General features: G+C 37.2%; 1 protein-coding gene across 8 annotated transcripts in view; it reads right to left on the bottom strand.

The window, feature by feature from the left end:
• The window catches only part of PTPRM (protein tyrosine phosphatase receptor type M), a 440,735-nt gene that overhangs the window by 327,697 nt on the left and 90,973 nt on the right, over positions 1 to 22,065 (bottom strand). For all 8 annotated transcript variants that reach the window (XM_041399233.1, XM_041399232.1, XM_041399230.1 and 5 more), the window contains exon 2: positions 11,713 to 11,835. In XM_041399233.1, the coding sequence (XP_041255167.1) occupies positions 11,713 to 11,835 (123 nt within the window). The remainder of the gene's footprint in view (positions 1 to 11,712; positions 11,836 to 22,065) is intronic.

Raw genomic sequence — 22,065 nt, forward strand, 5'->3', positions numbered from 1 at the left:
AAATGAGGAAGAACATAAAGGAGCACATTTTAATAGGCAAGGCAAAGCAAAGCTCAGGGAACGATTAGGTAAAAAAGGATATCCCAGAATCCTTTAGGGAATTTAGCAGTCTCTGCTTCCCTAGACTCTGCATCATTGATTTGTTTAAATGCAGTACACCAGCAAAGCTTTTGCTAGCAAATGAATCTGTGAAAAATAAAAATGCTTAGAAAAAGCACCAAGAGTTAGAGGTGGCGAAGAGAGAAATTTGGCACACAATAAACAAACATGACAATCTGATGTAAAATGTAAAGTCTCTGTGTGGCTAGAGGATTCAGCACAATGTAGAGAGGCATTATGAAGACTTTCTGAACACAGAAATCTCATGCACACACTGAGATTAAAAGAGAAGGATGAGAGAATAAAAATCTTGTAAGTAAATATATTCTCCCAGGAAAAGAGAATGGTACAGAACAGAACAAGAAAATATACTTGAAGTAACAAAATTCCAGAATCTCAAAGTAACAAAACTAAGTGTTTCAGCAATTAAAGTCTGCTTCTATTACAAAGATCTCTCATTTAAAAAACCATAGTACAAAAATTAGAGCTTCTGTTAGGCTTCAGCCTTAGCACAATGTTAAAAGATTTTTAAAAGACAAAATAAATTTGCCTTTCTCACCATCAATAAAGCAGAATACCTATTAACACATAAAATAGTGGCCTCAGGTTACGTGTTTTCAGATGTTTTTCTTTTCAATACGAAGAAGATTCACCAGTGAAAGAAATTAGGCAAACTGAGATTATACCAAAGGATTTTCTATATTCTTTATGTTATATTAAATAGCATAGGCTTTATTTGACAAATACAAAAGATAAATAGCAGCATCACTGCATTATGCATTTTTATTTCCATTTTACAGGTGGCAAAGTAGCGTTAGTAGCTTTTCCAAAGGAGTATTTTCATTTCAATGACAGCAATATCTGTTAATAAAGATCTCAGAGGAGCTCTTTTAGGGAACTTTAAAGGCAAATTCATTAATTGAAAACAGACCCACAAAACTTTTTATTTGTCAGGATAATTTCACATGTGCTTTGCTAAATATCTTTCAGTATCTCATAACAATTGTAGATTTCAGATTCTCAGATTCTAGAAGTAAAACATTTTTAATGACGATTTGTTTATGCCCACTTGCTGTTGTGTCAGAACACCACTGCCATTTAGCAAAGCTGACCTCCACCATATCTCTAAAGAATAACTTGGTAGAAAAGGATGCATTTAGTCCAAACCATAATACTACAGAGAATGTCAGCTCAGATTTGGAGACATTTCCAATACATTCAGGCTTGAAGAGGAGGTAAGAATGATGAAACTGCAGGGAAGGCTGGACCAAGTTAATTAACATAGATGTGTACCTTTAGAGAAATACTGATATCCTGCTGGTGCTCTGCAGTGGTGAAGACTACACCTAATATAAATCTGGTTTTCACATGTAGAAATACTAATAATTGACTTTATCTATTCAAGGTGCACATTCTAATGGCTTTTTTTTTAAATTTAACTTTGCTTCTTTACAGACTAGCACAGAAGTTAAAATTACCTGTTTAAATGCTTTATTTTAACTTAAACATACAACTGGATGTAGACACACTAAAACATGGATAATTTAAATTCAAGAGGCACTACAATATATCCTGGCAAAATATAGCTTTTCGTTGCTGTACCTAAAATAATAATTAAATTCTTACTAATTATACAATTGTTATTACTGCTATACTAAAAAGCAGGAAAAAAAATCTGCCATGCACTCATAAAGCTGCTTCCATTTTGCAAGCCAAGTAAGTAAAATGCCTGAATTGAAATTTTTCCAAACAACTTTCTGCCTTCACAAATGTGCCTCACACTAAAATTAAACATGGCAAGAACACCATAGCACACGTAACACCTAAATGTGATTGCTGAAAGATGTAACACATCTTTTTATACATGGTATATCCATTTATTCCACTGTAAAACTGGAAGCTATGGGCTGCCTTAAATTTTACATACTGCATTGTACACTCATGAAGGGAAACTTGCTGCTGTTTGCTGTTACTGATCAAGTCTAATCCTGAACTTGACAACTTCTTTGTTTCTGACACATAATCGTTTCTATAGCTGCTACACACTGAGCTTCCAAAACACGGGTAACATCTTCACCTTGTCCTGCCTGATGCTTTATAGATTAATCAGATCCCAGAGGCACTAGCTCAAGAGCAGGTGCACAATATCCAACTGATCTCCCCAGAACAGGACCTTCATCAATTATCATCCTGTATCTTCCAAAGGTGTTTCATTTGATGTGCGTCTGCTTAGTAAGGAAACCTCATACGGAAATGCCAAGAAAAACATCAAGTTTTATATCCCTTTCCTCAGGTCCCCTGCTAGCTACAGAAGCACCTTTCCTTATCTGGGATACAAACAAGCCCAGAATCCTCCTCTGAAAGCCTATCCTCTCTTTCAGTTTCTTCTTGGGACACCACTTGTAAGAAATCATGACACCACCCTTTTAATCAGCCCTTTCCTAATGTGTGAGAACCATTGTGTATGTGCAGTCTGCAACGAAAGCAATAATTGCCTTTGATTCCTACTAACTGGAAACTGCTAAAATACTTTACACACAAAAGACTGGACCACAGACCTGCTTCTCTTTGCTTTCTGTTTTCCTCCCAGAGCCTTCTGAAATGCCTGACAAATGTAAATTTCTCTTCTATGGATTCATTTCTGCAACAGCCCCCGTGCAGAAAGAGGGCTACTGACCAACTTACGTTCTCATCATTTCCTCGCACCTTTAAGCTACGAATGTAAAAAAGCTTCAGAAAGAAGCATCTCTGAACTCCTCTGAGCAGTGGTCTTATCACACAGGCCTGGCATAAAAGAAATTTGCCCCTAGCAAATTTCCATTCCCTTCCTTTCTTTTGTAGCTCTCAACATATAAGTAAGGGAATACATTAAGGATCATCCCATTGTAACTGTGTCTTTGATCTATTTCTTGTGTAACTGCAGGAGAGAGCCATGCTGGGAAGAACAACACCTGACTCCCGAGTTGGAGATGGTGCCACCGAGCTCAGCTGCACACACATCTGGCACTGGGAGAACTCCCCTGCAGGACACTGGGACTCACATGGTGCTCCAGCAGAAACCAGAATGACACAGGAGTTGACCGTGACATCTAGAACAGGTGAAGACTGTAAGAGTATGGGGGAATCAGGAACTCAAATTTGGCAGAAGGATGTTCCTCCCCTCTAAGTCATGGGGTAAAGTGAAATGATAGAACTTTAAACAGACATATCTGAACTTAATGCAAAATTACAGTACACGGATCTACTGGTGAGAAAAGTACATCTGTGGCTTCCATGTTGTAACATGAATACATATGTATTGAAAAGTGTTTTTCAAATCTGTTACACATGAGAAGCACAGAACTGTGATCAATTGCTTGCAATTATCACAAATATTTGATGTTATTAGCTGCTGCAACATTATGATTTGGATAATTACCTGCACCTGCTTTCTCATTAAATGACTGTGTACATCATTACATTTTCAATGAGGTCCAGACAGCATTTTTTTTTCCCTTTGTGCTATTGAAAAGCAGTTGATTGGAAATGTGACTTCTAGATAGAGAAAGCATTATGTCAGCTGGTGAGGGGAAATAAGTATATTGCTTTAACACTCAGAAAAAAAAGCAGTTCCTGAAGTTCTTTAATTCAGTTCATGAAGTTCATGTAATTGCTTCTTCCCTGACTCTTGAGTTCTGCAAATGACTATAAAGGATTAAGACTTTGTCTGAAATTCTAGGAAATCAAATTGCTTCAGACACCAGAAGACCTACATATAAAATAAAAACCAATCCATCCATTCTGCTCATGCACTAACGTGTCTCTGCTGCCACGTTTCCCACATGACAAACTCCCACATGACTTTCCCCAACTTGGGAGCAGAAGTGTAGACATCTGGGAGCACTTGAAGCCACATGCAGCATTTAATGACCTCTGCCTCAAACCAGTGACCTTTTGGCCCCTCCTATTACAGTCACAACCAGACCTGCTAACAACACACTATCAGTCTCAATGCATGCCAACAAATTAAGTGCTGTCAAAGGGTATGAAAAATCTTCCATAAATCTAATTCAAACAAGAAATTCCTCTTACATTTCTGGAAAAAAAACCTTAAAAAATATTCCCTAAAAATTTGTAGTATTTACTGTCCTAAAGAGGAGTCATGGACTCTGTCTCCAGCTCACTGACATTTTCACTATGCCTGTGACTATTATCTTGTCATATAGAAGAACTGTTTTAAAAGATAAACTACTAACTCGGGTAACAACTGACTTAGGCTCTGAAATGGAGGCAGTCACGTTCCACACTTGAAAGCCTGCAGATGCAAGGAAAGGTTTTGATCCACTCTTTATTAGTTTCTAAAGGGCAGGATGGATGAGAAGAAATCTAATGGGATAAGCATGCGACTGAAAGAAAAGCCCTGAAGACTGCAAGAAATTAAGAGGCTTTTTTTCCAGTAGATTAATTACTAAACAAGAAAAAGCTTATTTAGGACTATTTTGATTATTGCCCTTTCTCTTGATCTTGCAATGCAGTGAGTGCAGCTCCTACAGGAGCATCTTCAGACTCACTGTTTATTCATAGGCTTTTTACTGGCTACAGCTTTGCTCTAAATGGTATTTTCATTCTTCAACAGAAGAAAACAGCCAGGCAAACAAACACAAATATTGTATTGGTACTTACTTAATACAAGTCTGCTCAAACTGGAGCAGAAACTGCAGTGGTTTCAGTATGACACCATGGCAGGGTGCAGTAACATGCCTTCAGCAGAGAGCAAGTCCCTAGGGAACCCTACACCAAAGCATGTGCTACTTGGTGTATATACTACCCCAGTCTCTAATTACCTAGATTAAAGCGTCCTGAGGTTCACCTGCATGTCTCAGGCATATCCCCAGGAAAGGCGAATTCTCCATGTGGTCTTTTTCAAACCAAGAGCCCTTACCAGAAATAACCTCATTCTTCTTTTCCTGATAACATTCCACTTCAAAAATGCCACTTCACCCCAAGGTATTGTAAAAAAGTATGTTTTTACCAGCTTTATAATATGAAGCACTTTGTCTCTCTCCTGTTGGGATTCTCTTACTTTAACTTCCTCTCTCCTGTTGGAATATTCCTACCTCATCTCAATGAAGTCATCATGAGGAGTCCGGGAAGGAAAAACAAAAACAGGAACAAAACCACAGTTATTCAGAGTACTTCTATTTTAAATTTAGCAGGGAAATCTAAAACTTCTAAAAGAGATTCTGATGCACTTAACCAGCAGAATGGTGTCTAGCACTATGGGTGGAAGACGGGGAGGGAGACTGGATTTCTGATGTGTAACAAAAAAGAACTTTCTTATCTCAAATGTTTTTGCTGTCAAGAAATCCATTTCAAACCCAGCTGCAGTGTTCAGCTTATTATGTAAGCTGCTTCTTAGCATATATGATGGCAGATGTTAGATCTAACCTCAGCAGGAAACATGTAATCACAGCAAGGTAAATTAATTAGGTTAGAGGACTTGCTTAGAACTCCATGGCACTACATGGTGCTACTCAAAATTACCCTCAGCAGTCAACTTTATCTTCCAGGTTACTGTGAGAATACTCTGGTTTAACGAGAAGTGACTTCCCACATCTTTCATGTAGTTTCTGTCTGTCTTCTGCAGACGAGGATAGTTCCTCAAACATTAAAAAGTGCTGTAATTTATTATATCATCCTATTTCAGTCAAACATCTTGAACAAATCTTGATCAGCAACTGGTGCTTTTCATATAGTGTCTCCCACTTAAGTCCGTGACTTGGAATATGTTCTGCAATTTTGCACTCTAATATGAGATGGCTGACAGAATGCATAAAAAAACAAGAAAACTGATGTCCTCAAGTTACAGTTATGAACACTACAGAAAGCATGTTACTTCAAATGCAAATCTGCAAATCAGTCATCTATGTTAGGTATTATTACTTCATAGATCACACTGTTCATACTCAAAATCATTTGCTCTAAAAGGTGCAAACTAAAAGTCATATATGAGAACATCTACAACAAAGGGTTAAGTATATAATTACATCTAATTTTCTGAAAGCTTAGGCATGCAGGCAAAATATACTACAATAATTTGGCTACTTCACCAACCTAGGAACACTGACCACCAGTGATTCAGAAAGAGGGATTTTGATTCTGATTAATCTACTTCTCCTTGCAAGAATGAGAGATGCTCAATATTTGTAACAAACCCAGAATTTGTGCCAGGTGCTGAAATCTCTAAGTCAGGTCAGAAGTTACAAAAATTACTGTAAGATCCATGCGACAAGCAATACCTCAGACATAGCTGGTGGCATGTTTCTTGTTGTTGAACAGACCTGTTAAGCACACCACTCAGTAAGTCTTTAGGTGTGTTTTTAAAGTAGCCAGCCCCTCCAGTGCTGGCACCGTAGCCATGGCAGCACAGAGCTGCTGTGGCTCCCTGCTCAGGTGGTTTGCTCTGTGTGACCTCCATGGTGCTCTGCATTAGCAGCAACTGGTGTTAACTTACACAGTTAATTGGAAGCTGGAGCTGCTCGCCAAAAGGCATGTCCTTAATGGCTGCAGCTATTACCTGGGTGTGCAATAAAATAACATGCTGCTGTTCCAGGTCTAGAAAATTCTATGAAAAAATTTAACACAGCAAGCGAGCTGCAACTCCCACACCTTGACAGTACTTTATATTATCACTAGATAGCATTCAAATGAATTAAAAATGCAGCTATTTAAAGTAATATGGGGGAAACAGGACTGAGTGAGAAATGTATTTCATTTTTTTCAATATGAATGCAAACAGAAGTATCCCTGCTAATATACAACAAAAATGCAATGCAGTGCTAAAATGTGCTTAATGATAAAGTACAATATCAAAGAATGATAATTTTACTCGGTAAAACACTGCAGTTGGCTTGAACTCACACTTGCAGACTGATCACTTTATCTGTCTTTTAAAATGGATCACAACTCTTCTATGCACAATTAAACAACAATGTACATTTTTCACACAACTACTTTACATTCCATAATAATAAATGCTCCTCTGAATCACTGCTTTGTTTATAGAATATCTGCTAGCTCTGCATGTCTGGTTACTAGGTATCAAAAGGCCATTTTAAACAATAATATAAGCATTATAAGCATTTTCTGCAGACACTGCATAGGCATTAAGCAACAGTACATATTCAGAATACAAATAAGCATAGTAGGCCATTCAAAATATCACATATAGCCATGAAAATCATATGTTATCACCTCAAATAGCACAAACAGAATTCTCATCCTGGCTTTGACCAGCACTGTATTAAACACAGAAAGCTTCATTGCAGGAAGCATCCTTTCAACACAGTACAATAAATGGCAGCCTGTGAAGATTTGATTTATATTTGGGTTTGAACTTTTTAACATGAATGAAAGGCTGATGCCAGTGACTTGTTGCAAATGCAGTGACATCCCCTCAGAGACATCAAACCAACCTCTGCATCAAATAAAAATGATACTACTGTCCTTCAGAAATCAGCTGGAACTGGGACACAGCATAGAAAGATTCTACACAACTGAACATAGTATTTCGTAAAAAAATACATGGACATGAACAGAAATTACATCCAGTAAATAACAAGTCACAGAAGACTCCTGACAATACTTCCATTCCTTAGAATAATCAGTAAAATTCTAATTGCATTGCTGTCAGTGATGACTTACTGTAGCAGTATCTGAACTAACACAACGCACTCAAGTATCTCAAAAAAACCCCAAAACAACCTCTTTCCACGGGACACAGTCCATCAGGAATGTACTACTCCAGTGACCCCACAGGCCACAGGTCCTGTGATAAAATTTGCCCCTGTGTGGACTCCTCTGCATGGGCTGCAGATTTATTCAGGAAATCTCCACCTTTTCTTGGAGTGGGGTCATGCACAGGCTGCAGGTGGATCTCTGCTCCACCATGGACCCCATGGGCTGCAGGGGCACAGCTGCCTCGCCACGGGCTGCAGGGGAATCTCAGCTTCACTGCCTGGAGTACCTCCTCCTCCTCCTCCTTCTGCACTGATCTGGATGTCTGCAGGGCTGTTTCTCTCACATATTCTCACTTCTCTCTCTGACAGCTGCTGCCCAGTGGCTTTTACCCTCTCCTAAACATTCTATCCCAGAGGTGAACCAGGTGCTCAGCTGTGCCCAGTGGTGGGTCCAGTGGCTGTGCCCAGATGCGTCCAACATGGGGCATGCCTGACCTCTTCCCACAGAGGCCACTCCTGCAGCCCACACCTTGCCAACAGAGTAATCTACTGTGTGGGCATATCCTTCTGAAGACATTTTTACTGGGCTACAACTAGAGGGCTCACAGTTAGCTGTAATTGCACATCTGCATTACATAAACACATTAATATCAAACTGCTGTAACTGCTCCACAGGATAATGCAAGATGGCATTAATAATGACTAAGTGTTTCTGTAATTACAGTCATGAGCACTCTTTTAAACATACATTCTTGCAACAGAAAGACAAGGAGAAGACAGGATGAGAAATGGGAAGAGCCACTCTTCCAAGCAGCATTTACTCCAACACAGGACATTTGAAACAGAAGAGGAGTGGATTAACAATATTCATTTAATTCATACAAATATATACAGAAATTCATACATCTCTTTACGTTTTGGGTCTATTTAACACAATTTCACATTAATACTGACTCACTAAAAGCCATGCTTATATTTATCAAGGAAATTAGAGCACTAGCACCCTACTAACTTTAGTGTTATCTTCCTATTTCTGTGCTACAGTAAAAAGCCAACAGAGGTTGAAGTCCACTGTAAGAAACACTTCTGGGATTTTTTTATTATTACCTTTGATAGAGTTTAGTAATTTTCATCTAAAACAAGATCTCAAATATTTACAAACATGTAAACCATGTGTACATTCAAGTGTGCACACGTATGCATGAATATTAGATGACATTTCTTTAGTCCCACTGAAATAACATATCAAGCCAAAGCATTTATCTATCTGAAGTGCAGCTATGCCCTCAGCACTCTAATGGGGATTAAAAGAAATCAATGCTGTAACTTGTGTGCTTCCCCCTGACTGCCACGAAATTATAAAAAAAATTACAGATCGACATCAACTCACTCACTGGAGCATGTTGCCTGAAATTAGGAATGTTATGTGCATTAATTTTTTTCTTCTGACAAGGGAGTACAGAACTGAGAGTTCTTGTTTCAGTCTAGTATTACAACATTGTTGCATAAAGCATTTTGATTTGAAGCCAAGAATTCCCCACAAACCATTAATTTAAGATGTTCTATTCATTATCATCTGGAGATATTTCTTCCTAAACATGGAGCTCAGAAACTGCTGACAAACTACTTGAAATCATTTTTTAAGTGTATCACCATAACCCTCTGGCTAAGGCTAACTGAAAACTAATTAAAATCATTAAGATGATGATTTGAACAAGAACAAGAAAAAACTGTCTAGATGAAATTATGAGGAAAAATTAGATACCACTTGACTAAATCGTGCCATTAGACACAGTGCTTCTCATTTCCAAAAAAATGAGCATTTCTTTCCCTCTCAAATGGGTTCTTGACCTTTTAAGGCACCAATATCCTCAACCCTCCTCAGACTACCACGTTCATCTTCTGACCCAATGCTCCAAAAGAATATTTCTCTTCCTTTATGGGCAGAAATAAAACTCCCTAAACTGTAAATAGAACTTGTTACCAAATTAAATAGATTTTTACTAGATCATCAGATCATTATTTCAGACTTCCGATAAAAATGCAAGAAGACAAATAAGAAACAAGTTGTATGACATCTGATAAATAAAATTACATGTATCATTTTCCTTCTATAGACATGCCAGTCCCTAGTCCAGAATCCTGTCACTGAGAAAAAAACCAAAAAAATGTTCAAGCCTGTGGTCATCAGAGAATAGAACACAGATTTAAATCTCTTCTATCTGCCAAGAAGACTGAACATCACATACCGACAATTGCTTTCACAAATCCAAGTGGGGAGAGTAATGAATGAAATTTGGAATAGGAAGAGAATTCCAGTGGTGAGACTGAAAAAAGGAATGCATATCTTTTACCACGGGCCAAGATGGCTGATAAACTATGTTTGTTGTCTCCAACTTGAGCAACAGTATGAGCACTAATGAAAGAGTTCAGAAAATGTTTAGCAGTATATGCCAAGACCACTGGGTGAAAGCCAGTTTAAAAAGCAATTTGAAAAAGCCTCCTTTATTAAGGTTGATGAACTCAATCTAGCACGATGATCCAAATGCCAGAACTTAGATAAACTGAACAACTATCTTGAATTTGGGAGTCCAGCATTTGCCAGAGGAAACAAAGTGTAAAGGTACTTCGGCCATGAACCTTACATAAGATGTCATCCACAACTCAGGGTGACACTGGCAAATCTTAGAGTGAAGAACACTGAAAGCCTTTTTTTCACAAGTCCATGATATCTAAGGCTGATTGTGCATATCATATATTAGCACATTTATGCTACACTAATTATGAGTGCATATGTTCAGGTTTTGTTTATACTGTCACTTCTAAAGATTCACTTTTGTCTATTTCCTAACTCCCTTAGTCAAAAATGAGGGAGGAACGCTTTCTCAAGAAAAACTTTGGAAGAGATTTTATATAAACACTTAAGCACATTATGGGTCCTCTAAAGACCTCATTCAAATGGATGTGAAATACTGAGACATTCATCTGCAATGCTTTTAAGTGTTATGGATATATTTATAGTAAGTTATGAGACTAATTCAGAAAAAGTCTCACAATGCTACAACCAGTGATTTTATCTAGTGGTCTTTTGGTTTTGCAAAAAGGTGATAATAGTCACTTGAGGCTCAGTCTATGAAAGCCAAAGCAGATGCCAAGCTGGGCTGCAGGCAATCATATCCCAGGAAATGGAGATCAGTACATGGGGGGAGGTCTTAACAAGCCTAGCTAAAAACTAGAAAAAAGAACAACTAGTAAATTTTAGGCTAGCGAGCAGTTTAAAACCAGTGGCCAGATTTTACATATTTCTGTGGGTGAAGTACCAAGACAATGACTGTATTACTAGAGCGAGTTTGTAGTTCAGCAGAATGCACAGGTTGCTGCTCTGGAACAAGGTCCAACTCCATGCAGTGCAAAAAATATATTAAATAATAGTATCACAGCTATCTTTTAAATTCAGTGAGCATAATATAGAGATCCTTTGTTTTGGGATACCTTTGCTTTTTCGCTCACCTCTTCTTCTCTATCTTTTTATAAGAGATTTTGATTATTATATCTTTCAATGAAAATACCTAAGTCTATCTTCCTTTTCTCTCTTACTAAGCTCTGTCTGCCTGTTTCTAGTACTACATCAGATTCATTTTCATGTCACCCATCTGTTTTCTTTTGGCCTTCCCCAATTACACCAAGTTTCTATTTCTTCTTTCAAACCTTTATACTCCCCACACAACAAAGCTAAACCTTTGATTTGCAAAATATCCCTCATAGAAATAACCTGAAAAATCTGAGTATTCCACTTAAACAGACTCCGATGAAACAGCATTTTAACAACAGTACTGCTAATAAAGGCTAATAAACACATAATCTAACGTTGAAGAGAAACAAAGCAAAGACGAACCCGATGGCATCCCTTGACCCAAGGACGGCTTCATCGGCGCATTCACGTGATCCCAGTTGAGATCATCCTCATCAGATTGACTGTAGCCACAGGAACTGAGAGGCTCATCAAAAGTGCAGCACCCTGTTAAAGAAACACAAAGGTAAAAATTAAGGCATGCAGGAATCAGATTATGAGTCTCCATCCTAACAACTGCAACATCATCCAATGCAGGCTGCATCATTTCTAAACATCTTTTAATACAAATTATTTCTATTTACTAATCTTCACTTTCTGAGAGGGTATAAAATTTCTTCTCATGAAAACAAAATCCTAAGAGTACAAAAGAGCAAATTTAGAACTGCAGACAAATTTTCTCTTATGGTCCAATCATCAGGTATCAAAAACAAAATAGCAAAGTAATAGCAGTAAAAATCACAGTATTAAAGGACTGCAGGATTAACATTCTTCAGGGGGAAAAAAAAAATATTCCATGCCCAAAGACCTACACTTTAGAAGAAAACTCTAAGGGTGGGAACACCAGCTTTCATTCCTGTATCTTGGTTTCCAAGTAAGGGAAAACCTAGGAGCTCCCAGGTGTCCTGCACTGCGAACAGGTACCAGCATAGCTGTTTGTGAGATCAGTGCCTCTGGCACAACACAGCACATCTACCTCAAAATGCCAATCTATGCTCAGCCTCACAGTCTCTGAAAGAAAACAGTATTATTTCCTCTTTTTTCTCCCTCTCTTCTAAGTAAATTAGAAGAGAGTAACACGGTATAAAAGCTCACACTCTTCCAAGGTGAGGTAGGGAAAAAATTAATGTCCCAAATTTAGAAGAATGGAGTTTAATATTATCGACAAGAAAATGGAAAAGCTTTCCTTTTTTTCCTGTGGTACAGAGGAAACTTCAGCTTTTTTATACTGTTATCATCTAACAGGAGACTAACACAGGGTTACAAAATTCTGTTTTATTTGATGTTTCACTCCAGTAAAGAATGACATCTTTCCTATTTTGGAAAATAAATATCACTCTAGTCAGAGATATTTCTGTCCATATTAAAGGAAATTCTCCAGCTGTTCAAACAAAACTAAACTTTAGGGCTATTCATCATCTTTGCTATCTGTCCAAAGGCACAGTAGGCTTAGCCTAGCCAAGTCATATTAAAATAGGAAAGAGAAAAATCTAGCTTAAAAATTACTTTTAAAATCTGAATTTTCTTAGAGCACTATAAATGGCATTACAGAATAGCGTATTGTCCCCTTTTGACTAGGATAGAATTAATTTTTTCCCAGGGCTTAAAACCATGACACTTATCAAAAAGTAGAAGACAAAATTCAATTACACCTGACAAACACCACCTAACTCAAGTCTAGCCTTCCTAATAACTAGTCCAAGTGTATATTTGACATTCATAGCAAGAACTTTGCAAGCATATAATCTTCAGCAGGAATTTTTATATGCAATAACTGAGGAATAAAAATTTTTCTTCTCTTAATCATGAGACTATTACATCGGCCTTTACAGACATACCGTGTTTGCCCTGCCCTCGAATACAGGTCATCCTGTACTAGAATCTGTTCCAAAATATCTTTCTATAGGAAGTCTCCAGTATATCTAAGTGTATGAGGGAAATCGATGCATCTGGAAACTGCTTTTTTCTGTACAAATTTAAGTGCAAAAGATTCAATTAGATAATCCAATGGGAACAGAAAACCCATTAAAAAACTCACAACTCCGAATTCCAACATTTTGCCTCAATGTTAACAAGAGATATAAACTCTCTCTCTCCTGAAGTTAAAAAAATTCAGAAATACATGCGATTTTTATAGAGTATATTAAATAACATCTGCAACATTTCCAGAGGGAAGGCTTAGAAATTTAGGCAGTCACTTACACATTTTTTCTAGTACTTGAATTACTTGCATAAATATTACTTCAAACTTCATAAAATAGACCACAAGCTAAGTTTCAGACATATAAGCTGAACATCAACTTTAACAGACACATTCGTGCTTTTTTATAAAAATTAAAAAAAAGGTAGTTTCCTTGCCAAAGCACTGCTAATGATAACAGGACATAAATTTAAACACCAAGTTATGCAGTCTGCAGTGTAGTCAAGCTTGGCAAAAAATATATACCCAAATAGAAGCTGGCATAAATCCGGGTTTACAATTCAAACCAGGACCAATGAATATATGGAATAGCTCCCACACCTTATTACATCAAACATATCTCTAGTGATAAGTGGACAAAATAGTATAAAGTGTTTTCTTCCTCAGATCCAGAATCCCATCCAAGCACTGCAAAATACTCAATACTGGGAAAAAGGCAAGATTTGTGATTACAGATGGTTAATAAAGGCTTGTACCATTTTCAAGAATTAGGAAGATGTCAGAAACGTGGATAAATAGAATGACAGTTCTATTTGTCTAGACCACTTGCCTCTCAACATAGGATCCTTTCTCACTTCTTTTTCTTCATTTCTCTTGCAAGTCTATGGCTAAACAACACCCTCAGTATTTTTTTTTCCATCTTTGCCATTTACATCCTTTGTTCCATTACTGTTACTATCACTTCATCAAAATGGGTATCAAATCTTCATGTCTGCCACAGGAACTCCTTCAATTCCTCAGCACCTTCCACTCCCAACTAATAAAGAAAGTTCAGCAAGTATCACTATGAGTAATCAAGCTGTACAGTCACCTATCCAGAGAACTGACCAGCATACATTAGATCTTTAATAGCACAGATGTCAAGACATGTCTCTTTCCACAGTGAGACACTGAGGACAAAGATGACTACTAATAAAGGCTTTGTACAGCCATGACTTTTTGTAAAGTCTTTTGCAGATTAAAATAGCATACATGGCATACATAGGTGTTGGACGTAAAGGCAAGCTTGTAACACAGAATATCTTAGTGGAACAAAACAAACAACAAAAAAGCCACTAGTCCAAATCAGCCAAGAAACAATTACTGTAAATTAAGAGCCATTAAAGATCCTAGTGACTTACTGTCACTATAGGACACGAAACAACACGACACAGACTCACTGCTGCTCCAAAGTAAAAAAGGGAACTTTTAATTTCTGACTCCAACATTTATAGGTTTCCAGAAGTGACAGTGGATTGGAGGGTGAAAAGTGCCACCTCTCCAATGACACTGGACAAACCAACAGTCCATCAAATTCCTCCTCCACCATAAAAGAATGCAAAACAGTAAATTATTTACATAAAGTGTGTGAGAAAGTTCATTACAAGAATGTAAACATCAGACGGCTTAGAAAAACTTAAAAAATCCGGGCGACAACTTACAACCAACTCCTGGAAGCTCTGCCTCTCACATCTGACCACACTACAAGATGAAGTTCTTTAGAAATAGGTCATTAACTTTTGAGAAACATCTACATTTGCCTCTGCTGAAGTCTTCCTGGCTGCAACTGTGCTGCTTTGTCTGTTTTCTAGTCATGCTTCTCTTATGGTGCAAGGTTTTCAGCTCTTGAAATGGACCCATGGTATCAACAAGGACTGGTAAAATCTGAGCAATTATCAGGTCTTTAATGTCTCTCATCACTGAGCTGTTTTGAAACACGAGCCACTGCCAAGACAGGTCGCTGTTTATAATCAACCAGCTCGCTTGAGAAATCTGCTCAGTTTCTGCTGCTAGAATTGATAATAATTATCAAAATACATATTGGCTGTTACATAATTTAATCAAGCAAAGCAATTTCCCTGCCTGTTATATTGACATCACAGTCTGGATGGCCAAACTGTATTTTAAAGGATGAACTCCATGCTGACTGAAATATTTATAAGTAAAACAGAAGATACATATTCCATTAAGATTCTCTGGCTTGTGCTGCATTTTATAGATATTTTTGGATTCCTAAGGGGAACTAAATTGACAAATGCACAAGATGCAACACAGTCTATTACAGCCTATGGTTCTTTCAACTGCAATTATCCATTTAACCATCATGAATCCAGTTCAATATAACTACGCCATTGTCTGAATGTAGTCTTTTTTGGATACCTCAATTTTAGCTGGCTAAATTACTTTAGATCTTGAAAATTTTATGAGCTTAAACAAGGAATATAATTTAAGATGAAAGCAACCAATTAAAGTAAAAGGGATAAAGAATACACTATATTTTTCCTAATTTGAATAAATTTTTATTCAAACTATTTTGTGTTTTAGAGACTCTTGACATCTGTTAGAAAGCATTATTAAAGAATACCTTAGCAAACAGCAGGATACTACAAATCCTTTAAGTGACAAAAAGTAACATAGAAAAAAGTTCAAATTAAGCTGGGCACTGCTTTATTTCTGTTGATTTGATATACTTCAGAGACATCAGATCAATATGTACTTTCCATCAAAATTTGCTGCCAAGTGTACAAGTGCTAAAACTAGTAAAATTCTTATGAGTGCCAGTGCTAACACCAGAAGGGAACATAAATGCATACCAGAACTGATGCAATGGCCCTGCTTTGGAGTAAAATGAATTTTTTCTTTGCAGCAAAGCCCTATGGCTTCTGATCTGCCATAGTACCACGAATTCTGCTGCAGAATACGTGCACCCACAAGGTAAGTTTAGTGAATCCCCCATTTTCCTAGTATTCTTCCTTATCTCATTTAAAAAGTATTCTGAATTCTGCTCTCTGTTATTTTTTTCATACTGGAAATGGAGTTATGTTGATTAACTCTAAGTACAATATAGCTATACTTTGAAATAAAAATTAAAATGTTGATATCTGATCTGAAAGCTGGGACACCTAGACCTCATTTCCTATCAGGAGCCTTGGATATTGCAGGAACAGATTGATCTCCTATTAGGCAATTTATCTTCCCTTTCTGTCTACAGCAAAGAAGAAGCCTCTGCCCAAACCAACAACATACCATTCCCTCCTGTCCTCATGAACATGCCTGCATCCAATGGACCAAGCACACCACCAGGACAACACACCAAGGCAAATAAAAACTGAAATAACTGAAAAATCATGACAAACTACAGTTGTTAAGATTGTGAATGAGTCAGCTTATCCTCAAGGGTTACTGCTCTCGACAAACATCTTATCTAGACATTCTCATGACAACAGAAAGTGATCTGAGAAACACAGCATTAGGAAAATGGGAACCTGTGCCTCTAAGCTGACAAACCAACCCATCAGAGAATAACCAATTTCTCCTTTGGGAGAAGATAAGGAGTCATAAAGAGAAAAATAAGACATTCTCAATTATAAACTCACTAACAGAGAAAGAAACAACGGGAATAAATGCACAATTTTTAACATAAAAAAATTGAACTTTTGCCTGTAAACCTGGTAAACCTGTAAACAGGTCTGGTCTGCTGTATAATTTTTACTATAGATGGGGTGATGTTAGAAATTGTCTAGTTCAAAACCATTTGCTTCTCTGAAATCAATAAATGGTTGAGCCAATAAAGGTTCATGTAAACTAACTTCAGCTATGTAAATGGATGGTTTGAAGAACTTAACAGAAACTGAGCATAGTGGTCTGCTGGATTCTACTTTGTGTGTATATTCTCAGCAAAAAGAAAGCTGTACCTGCCCTTTCAAAGGTGGTACATTATTACATGTTGAAAGGGCTTTCCAGACATGCTAGCTCAGAGATAGCCAGTAAAATAAACTCTTCTCTGTGCCTCCAAAGCACACACAGAGATGCCATGTATCTGCAGTGACATACATGCACCAAAAATTCTTATCCAGGCTTTACAAGTCAACTTTCAACAGTGGGCAGTCTGTTTTAAAATGGAACATTTATTTTCTCTCAAAATATACCAAGGTTTGTTTGTTGGGTTTTTTTTCCTTCCAAAGGCAAGTGTTCAGATCTCTAAAATAATTCTGTAATCTATATTACTGGTCAGGGAGCCTGAAAATCCATGTGCTGCATAAAGTTGATCTCATTTAAAACAGTATCTACCTTTTGTCAAGTCTACATATGCATAGGAGTGAGAGAGAAGAGCAAAAGGAAAGAGACTTTACAATTAGAGACCTTTTCTGATTGTGGCTCTGCTCAGAATGGGTTTGAAAAAGGTAGAGAGAATGGAAGAATTGTCTGGGAAAATCTCACAAGCCACAGCAAAGATCATGAGGTAAAATATGTATTTAGGAACTAAGAAAGTCTCATATTAATTCTGTCCCTAAGGGAGAAAAAAGAGACAAACAATTATATAAAACTGTGCTAAGACTTGTGGAGAAGGTGGTACAAGAATGCTAGAGAATTCCAAATTTGGAATTCCAAATTAGCATTCCAAAATGGACACAGTTCCAGCAGTATGATGACAGGACAGCATCCCAAAAAAAAAAAAAAATTCAGATAAACACTTAAAGCTGTTATTTAAGAGTCTTCAAAACTTCACCACACATTCACAAAACATTTTAAGTTGTTCTCTCTGTTCTCCCTTGACTTACCTGACAGAAACTGAATCAACACAAATGTTGCCAAAAATGTTTCAGTTTTGGTGACACAGGAAAATGTAGAAAAGTTGAATTTTATGGAAAGCGTATTTGACAGTTCTAAGTTCCCCCAGAAAGTTGCCTCCGCTTAAGCAAATAAAATGGTTTTTAACAATTACATTTTCCTAATAGATACTGAGAATAATTCAAACTTTGGGTTCCTGGACTTTACTGAAAAGCCCTGAAAAAAGCCTCCTCTCAGAATGTGCATTTAAACTCCTTTGAGCTACCAAAACAGAAAAAGAAACCACTCACCAAGCAAGACAATTAATAAAGGCTCTTAAAATAAAAATCATCCATCTTGTGTAAGCAAATACAATCCACGTGTTTGTGTCATTTTTATATCAGTGAGTATTTATGAGGCCCATGGGAAAATGGGTGCACATTAATATCCTATGAGCAAACTTATTTCTGGCATTATTTAATGGCGGGGTGTTCGATTTCACACAATATTGGTGATAGCTTTTTTTAATGTATGGCATCCATTATACAGGCAAGTGCACATACATGCTTACGTACACAAATTATATCCCTGCTGCAGTTGTCGTTAGTTAGGACTTCTACCAAGAGAAATATTTGAGTGTTCAATCCCATAAAGAGTGAGCAGGATTATGCAGAAATGCATTATGGAGATCCTGTTTTGAGAAGTACTATTAAAACAAGCATATTTGCAGAAGTCATCAGATTTTATGCTTTAGTTAAAGGGAGGATATCATGCTGGGCGTTAAAACTAACAGCTATTCTTTCAGTTTGACATGAGTTAATAGCAAGAGACACTTCTTGTGTGAATAACTGCTATGGATAAATTTTAGTGGCTGTTGGGGGGAGGAGGTTGTTGGGATTTTTTTGTTTTCTTTTTTTTTGGTATATGTATTGTTGTCCTTTTAAATTACTTTTGTAATGCTTAAATTGAAATCTAGATTAGGGAATTTATTTTACAAATGCATGTTATGATAACTTTCTTTAAAAACCCTTACAAAAAAAAGCTCCATGCGAGAAGTACTTTGGAAAGACTTTCCATGAACAACTAAAAGTCCAGTTTGTAACATCTTTTTAACCTACAGATGTATACACCTTATTAAAAAGATCACACTGGACACAGCAGTTGCAAAAGGGAGACAGGTGATTTACATTTTTATTGGAGCTGAGTAAATGTGATGAAATTCTGGACTGTGGTCAAAACCACTAAAAAATGAATAAATAAAAGGCGGATTTCCCATATGTTTTGCATTTTGTTTATCATAAATACATGACAAAAATGTGCTTCAAAATGCAAAAAATCTCTAGTATAAACAGCCTGAAACATTTCAGCATAAAGCTTTGACCTACAAATAACTAACAAAAGGAACCTTCTCCACATACTTAAAACAGAATTAAAAATTCAAATTATATTCTGGCAGTGGAATAAGCCTACTGAGAAAAACAAAAATGCAACTGCACACCTATTTCATATAGTATATACCATATGATTTATTTAATTTCTTTTCATAGCTACCACCCAGGAGTGCACAAAACCCCTTTATTAAACATGTAAAAGCATTCAGTCAGTCCTGGCTGGCAAAGAAAGCAGATGCTATGGAACAGAGATATGGGAGATATGGGAGAAATTTTTTCCCCATTTACTCGAAATGGAGACTAGTAAAGAACATGATCAGGGGGGTGGCATGCACACAATGAATTCAATATACAGAAGGTAACAATTAGGCATACTTTCATTAGGCAGCACCTCTCAAAGGATTAGAAATGACACCTCTGTTTTGGAAGTCTACAGTAAAACCCACAACGATGTCTCTGTACTCTTTTCTAGGGAAGAAAAGGAAGAGGGGAGTGATTTTCAGCGCAGCCCCTGGACAACACTGCCTCTCCCAAGTGTGACTTTGAAGCAGCAGCCTGCAGCACTTCACCCTCCTGTCAGCTGAGGGACAAAGCACATACCATAGGGATTTCTCTTCCACTCAGCATCTATTTGTGATTTCTTAGACTGGTAACAGATGCTGCCCCTATTAATTTAATTATTATGTAGAATGCCTCTAACCTATTCTCATTTAGATTTTACTGCCATTTTATCTTCACTTCTCTTTTCAGTATACTGAGGAGAGGTCTATCACCAAAACACTCTGAAGCATGTGCAGATGCAATGAAAGAGAAACATTTAAACACAGTACGAAATTGCTAATTTGATTTTACTCTTTCTTGGTCTCATTTGCTCCTACAGAGCTACCAAGGTCTAAAGGCAAAATCCAAAGTTGTTTCCTTAGGTGAAGTGCTACCCTGACAAAGGGTGAACTCAAGAATCACTCACCAGTAATCTCTCAATATGGTATTTATGAGGGATGTAAACAGTTGTGCTGATCTGTTGAAGATAAGCAAATTCCAACAAAATAAGACAGCTGTCTACTTTCAGTAGTTTCATATTAATTCCACTTTTTTAACTGATTATCCTCAAAACTGCTTAGTCCTTTTTATTTCACCACACCTAAGCATCCCAGCATGTTTATAACTCACTAAAACAGCACAGTCGAGCTGTCCCAGAAAGATTCATTCAGGGAAGGGGAGAAAAGAGGAGGGAAAGGCATTTGGAAAGCACCACAAAACTGTACAAGTGGAAAACAATACAGAACTGCACGAACAATATTCAAGAAAAAATAATATATAATGGAAAGTCTGAAATTAAATAAAATGCAATTCAGAAGGAAGGAAAAAACAGGGTGGGGAGATGGACTCTTTTTTTCCATCCCACCTGGGAGGAAGAGCCTTGCAGCCAAAATGTATCATAATACAGGGTCTGCTCATCCCAACACTCTATTTAAAACACAGTATAACCTAAGAAACATACAACCATCAAGACTGTGATTATGAGATCACACCAGACCATTTTTCTCTAACATCTGTTCAGGAAACATTAGATTTTCAGTTTGTCATGAAGACAAACCTTTTCATGCTACATCCATCCTAGGGCTCTGGGGAAATACAGCCTAATAAAAGACAGTCAAAACACCTTTTCCATAACCAGCCTGCCAGCCATTCAACTCACAAAGCCATTAAATTCCTGATCCCAGTGGAACCTGCTTTTCACTAAAGCACTTCTTAATAACTTCAAAAAACTTCTTTCTTAAAATTACTAAAATCCAGCATCTTCATTCTTAGAAATTTTGCTATTCAGTCCCCCCCACAAAGCTTTTTCCCATGTTAGAATGGATAGGCAGGAATGAATGGATGTGAATGAAGGCAAACATAAGTAACACACTGAGCAGCCACTGCTCTTTTGTCTGTGGTTGTGCCGAGAGCCACACAAGTTTTCACCAAACAAACAGTGACCAGCTGCATTTCAGGCTATGAGACTATGAAAATAAGGACTATGTTGCTTCAACACATTTATCACATAAATTTACAATTCAGACTGAGCCAAAGGACACTTGTTTTGACTGAACAGACCAAACCAAAGTGTTACTTCCCAGGTCAGTGTAGCTTAGTTCATTCCTTGTCTCCCAGCATTAAGTAAATGGACACATGTTGACAAACAATCCTTATGTTCTTGCAGACTAATCAAAACCTGTGATGTTTTATATCACTTTAACTACTCTGTAACAACTGTATCTGTTAACAGCACAGATTATATCTGAATAAAAAGCAAACAAGAAGCTACATTCTGATTTTAAAGCACAACCTAATGTTTTTCTAAAGTAAATAAATACAACAGAGGAGAACAGTTCAAAGTCTTGATTAGGTAAAAGCCATCTCTAAGGCAGTGGACCCACGGCAAACCTTATGATACCATAGCTGAACTGCTATTACAGATAGAATATCCTCAAGGGTAGCCCCAAGACTAATTTCTCCCCCAGATTTCAGAGCTTTTACAGGCAGTAAATACTGCCTCTGAAGTTATCAGAC

This window comes from Onychostruthus taczanowskii, unplaced genomic scaffold, assembly GCF_017590055.1.
Source record: "Onychostruthus taczanowskii isolate IOZ18803 unplaced genomic scaffold, ASM1759005v1 scaffold16, whole genome shotgun sequence".
Lineage (NCBI taxonomy): Eukaryota > Metazoa > Chordata > Aves > Passeriformes > Passeridae > Onychostruthus > Onychostruthus taczanowskii.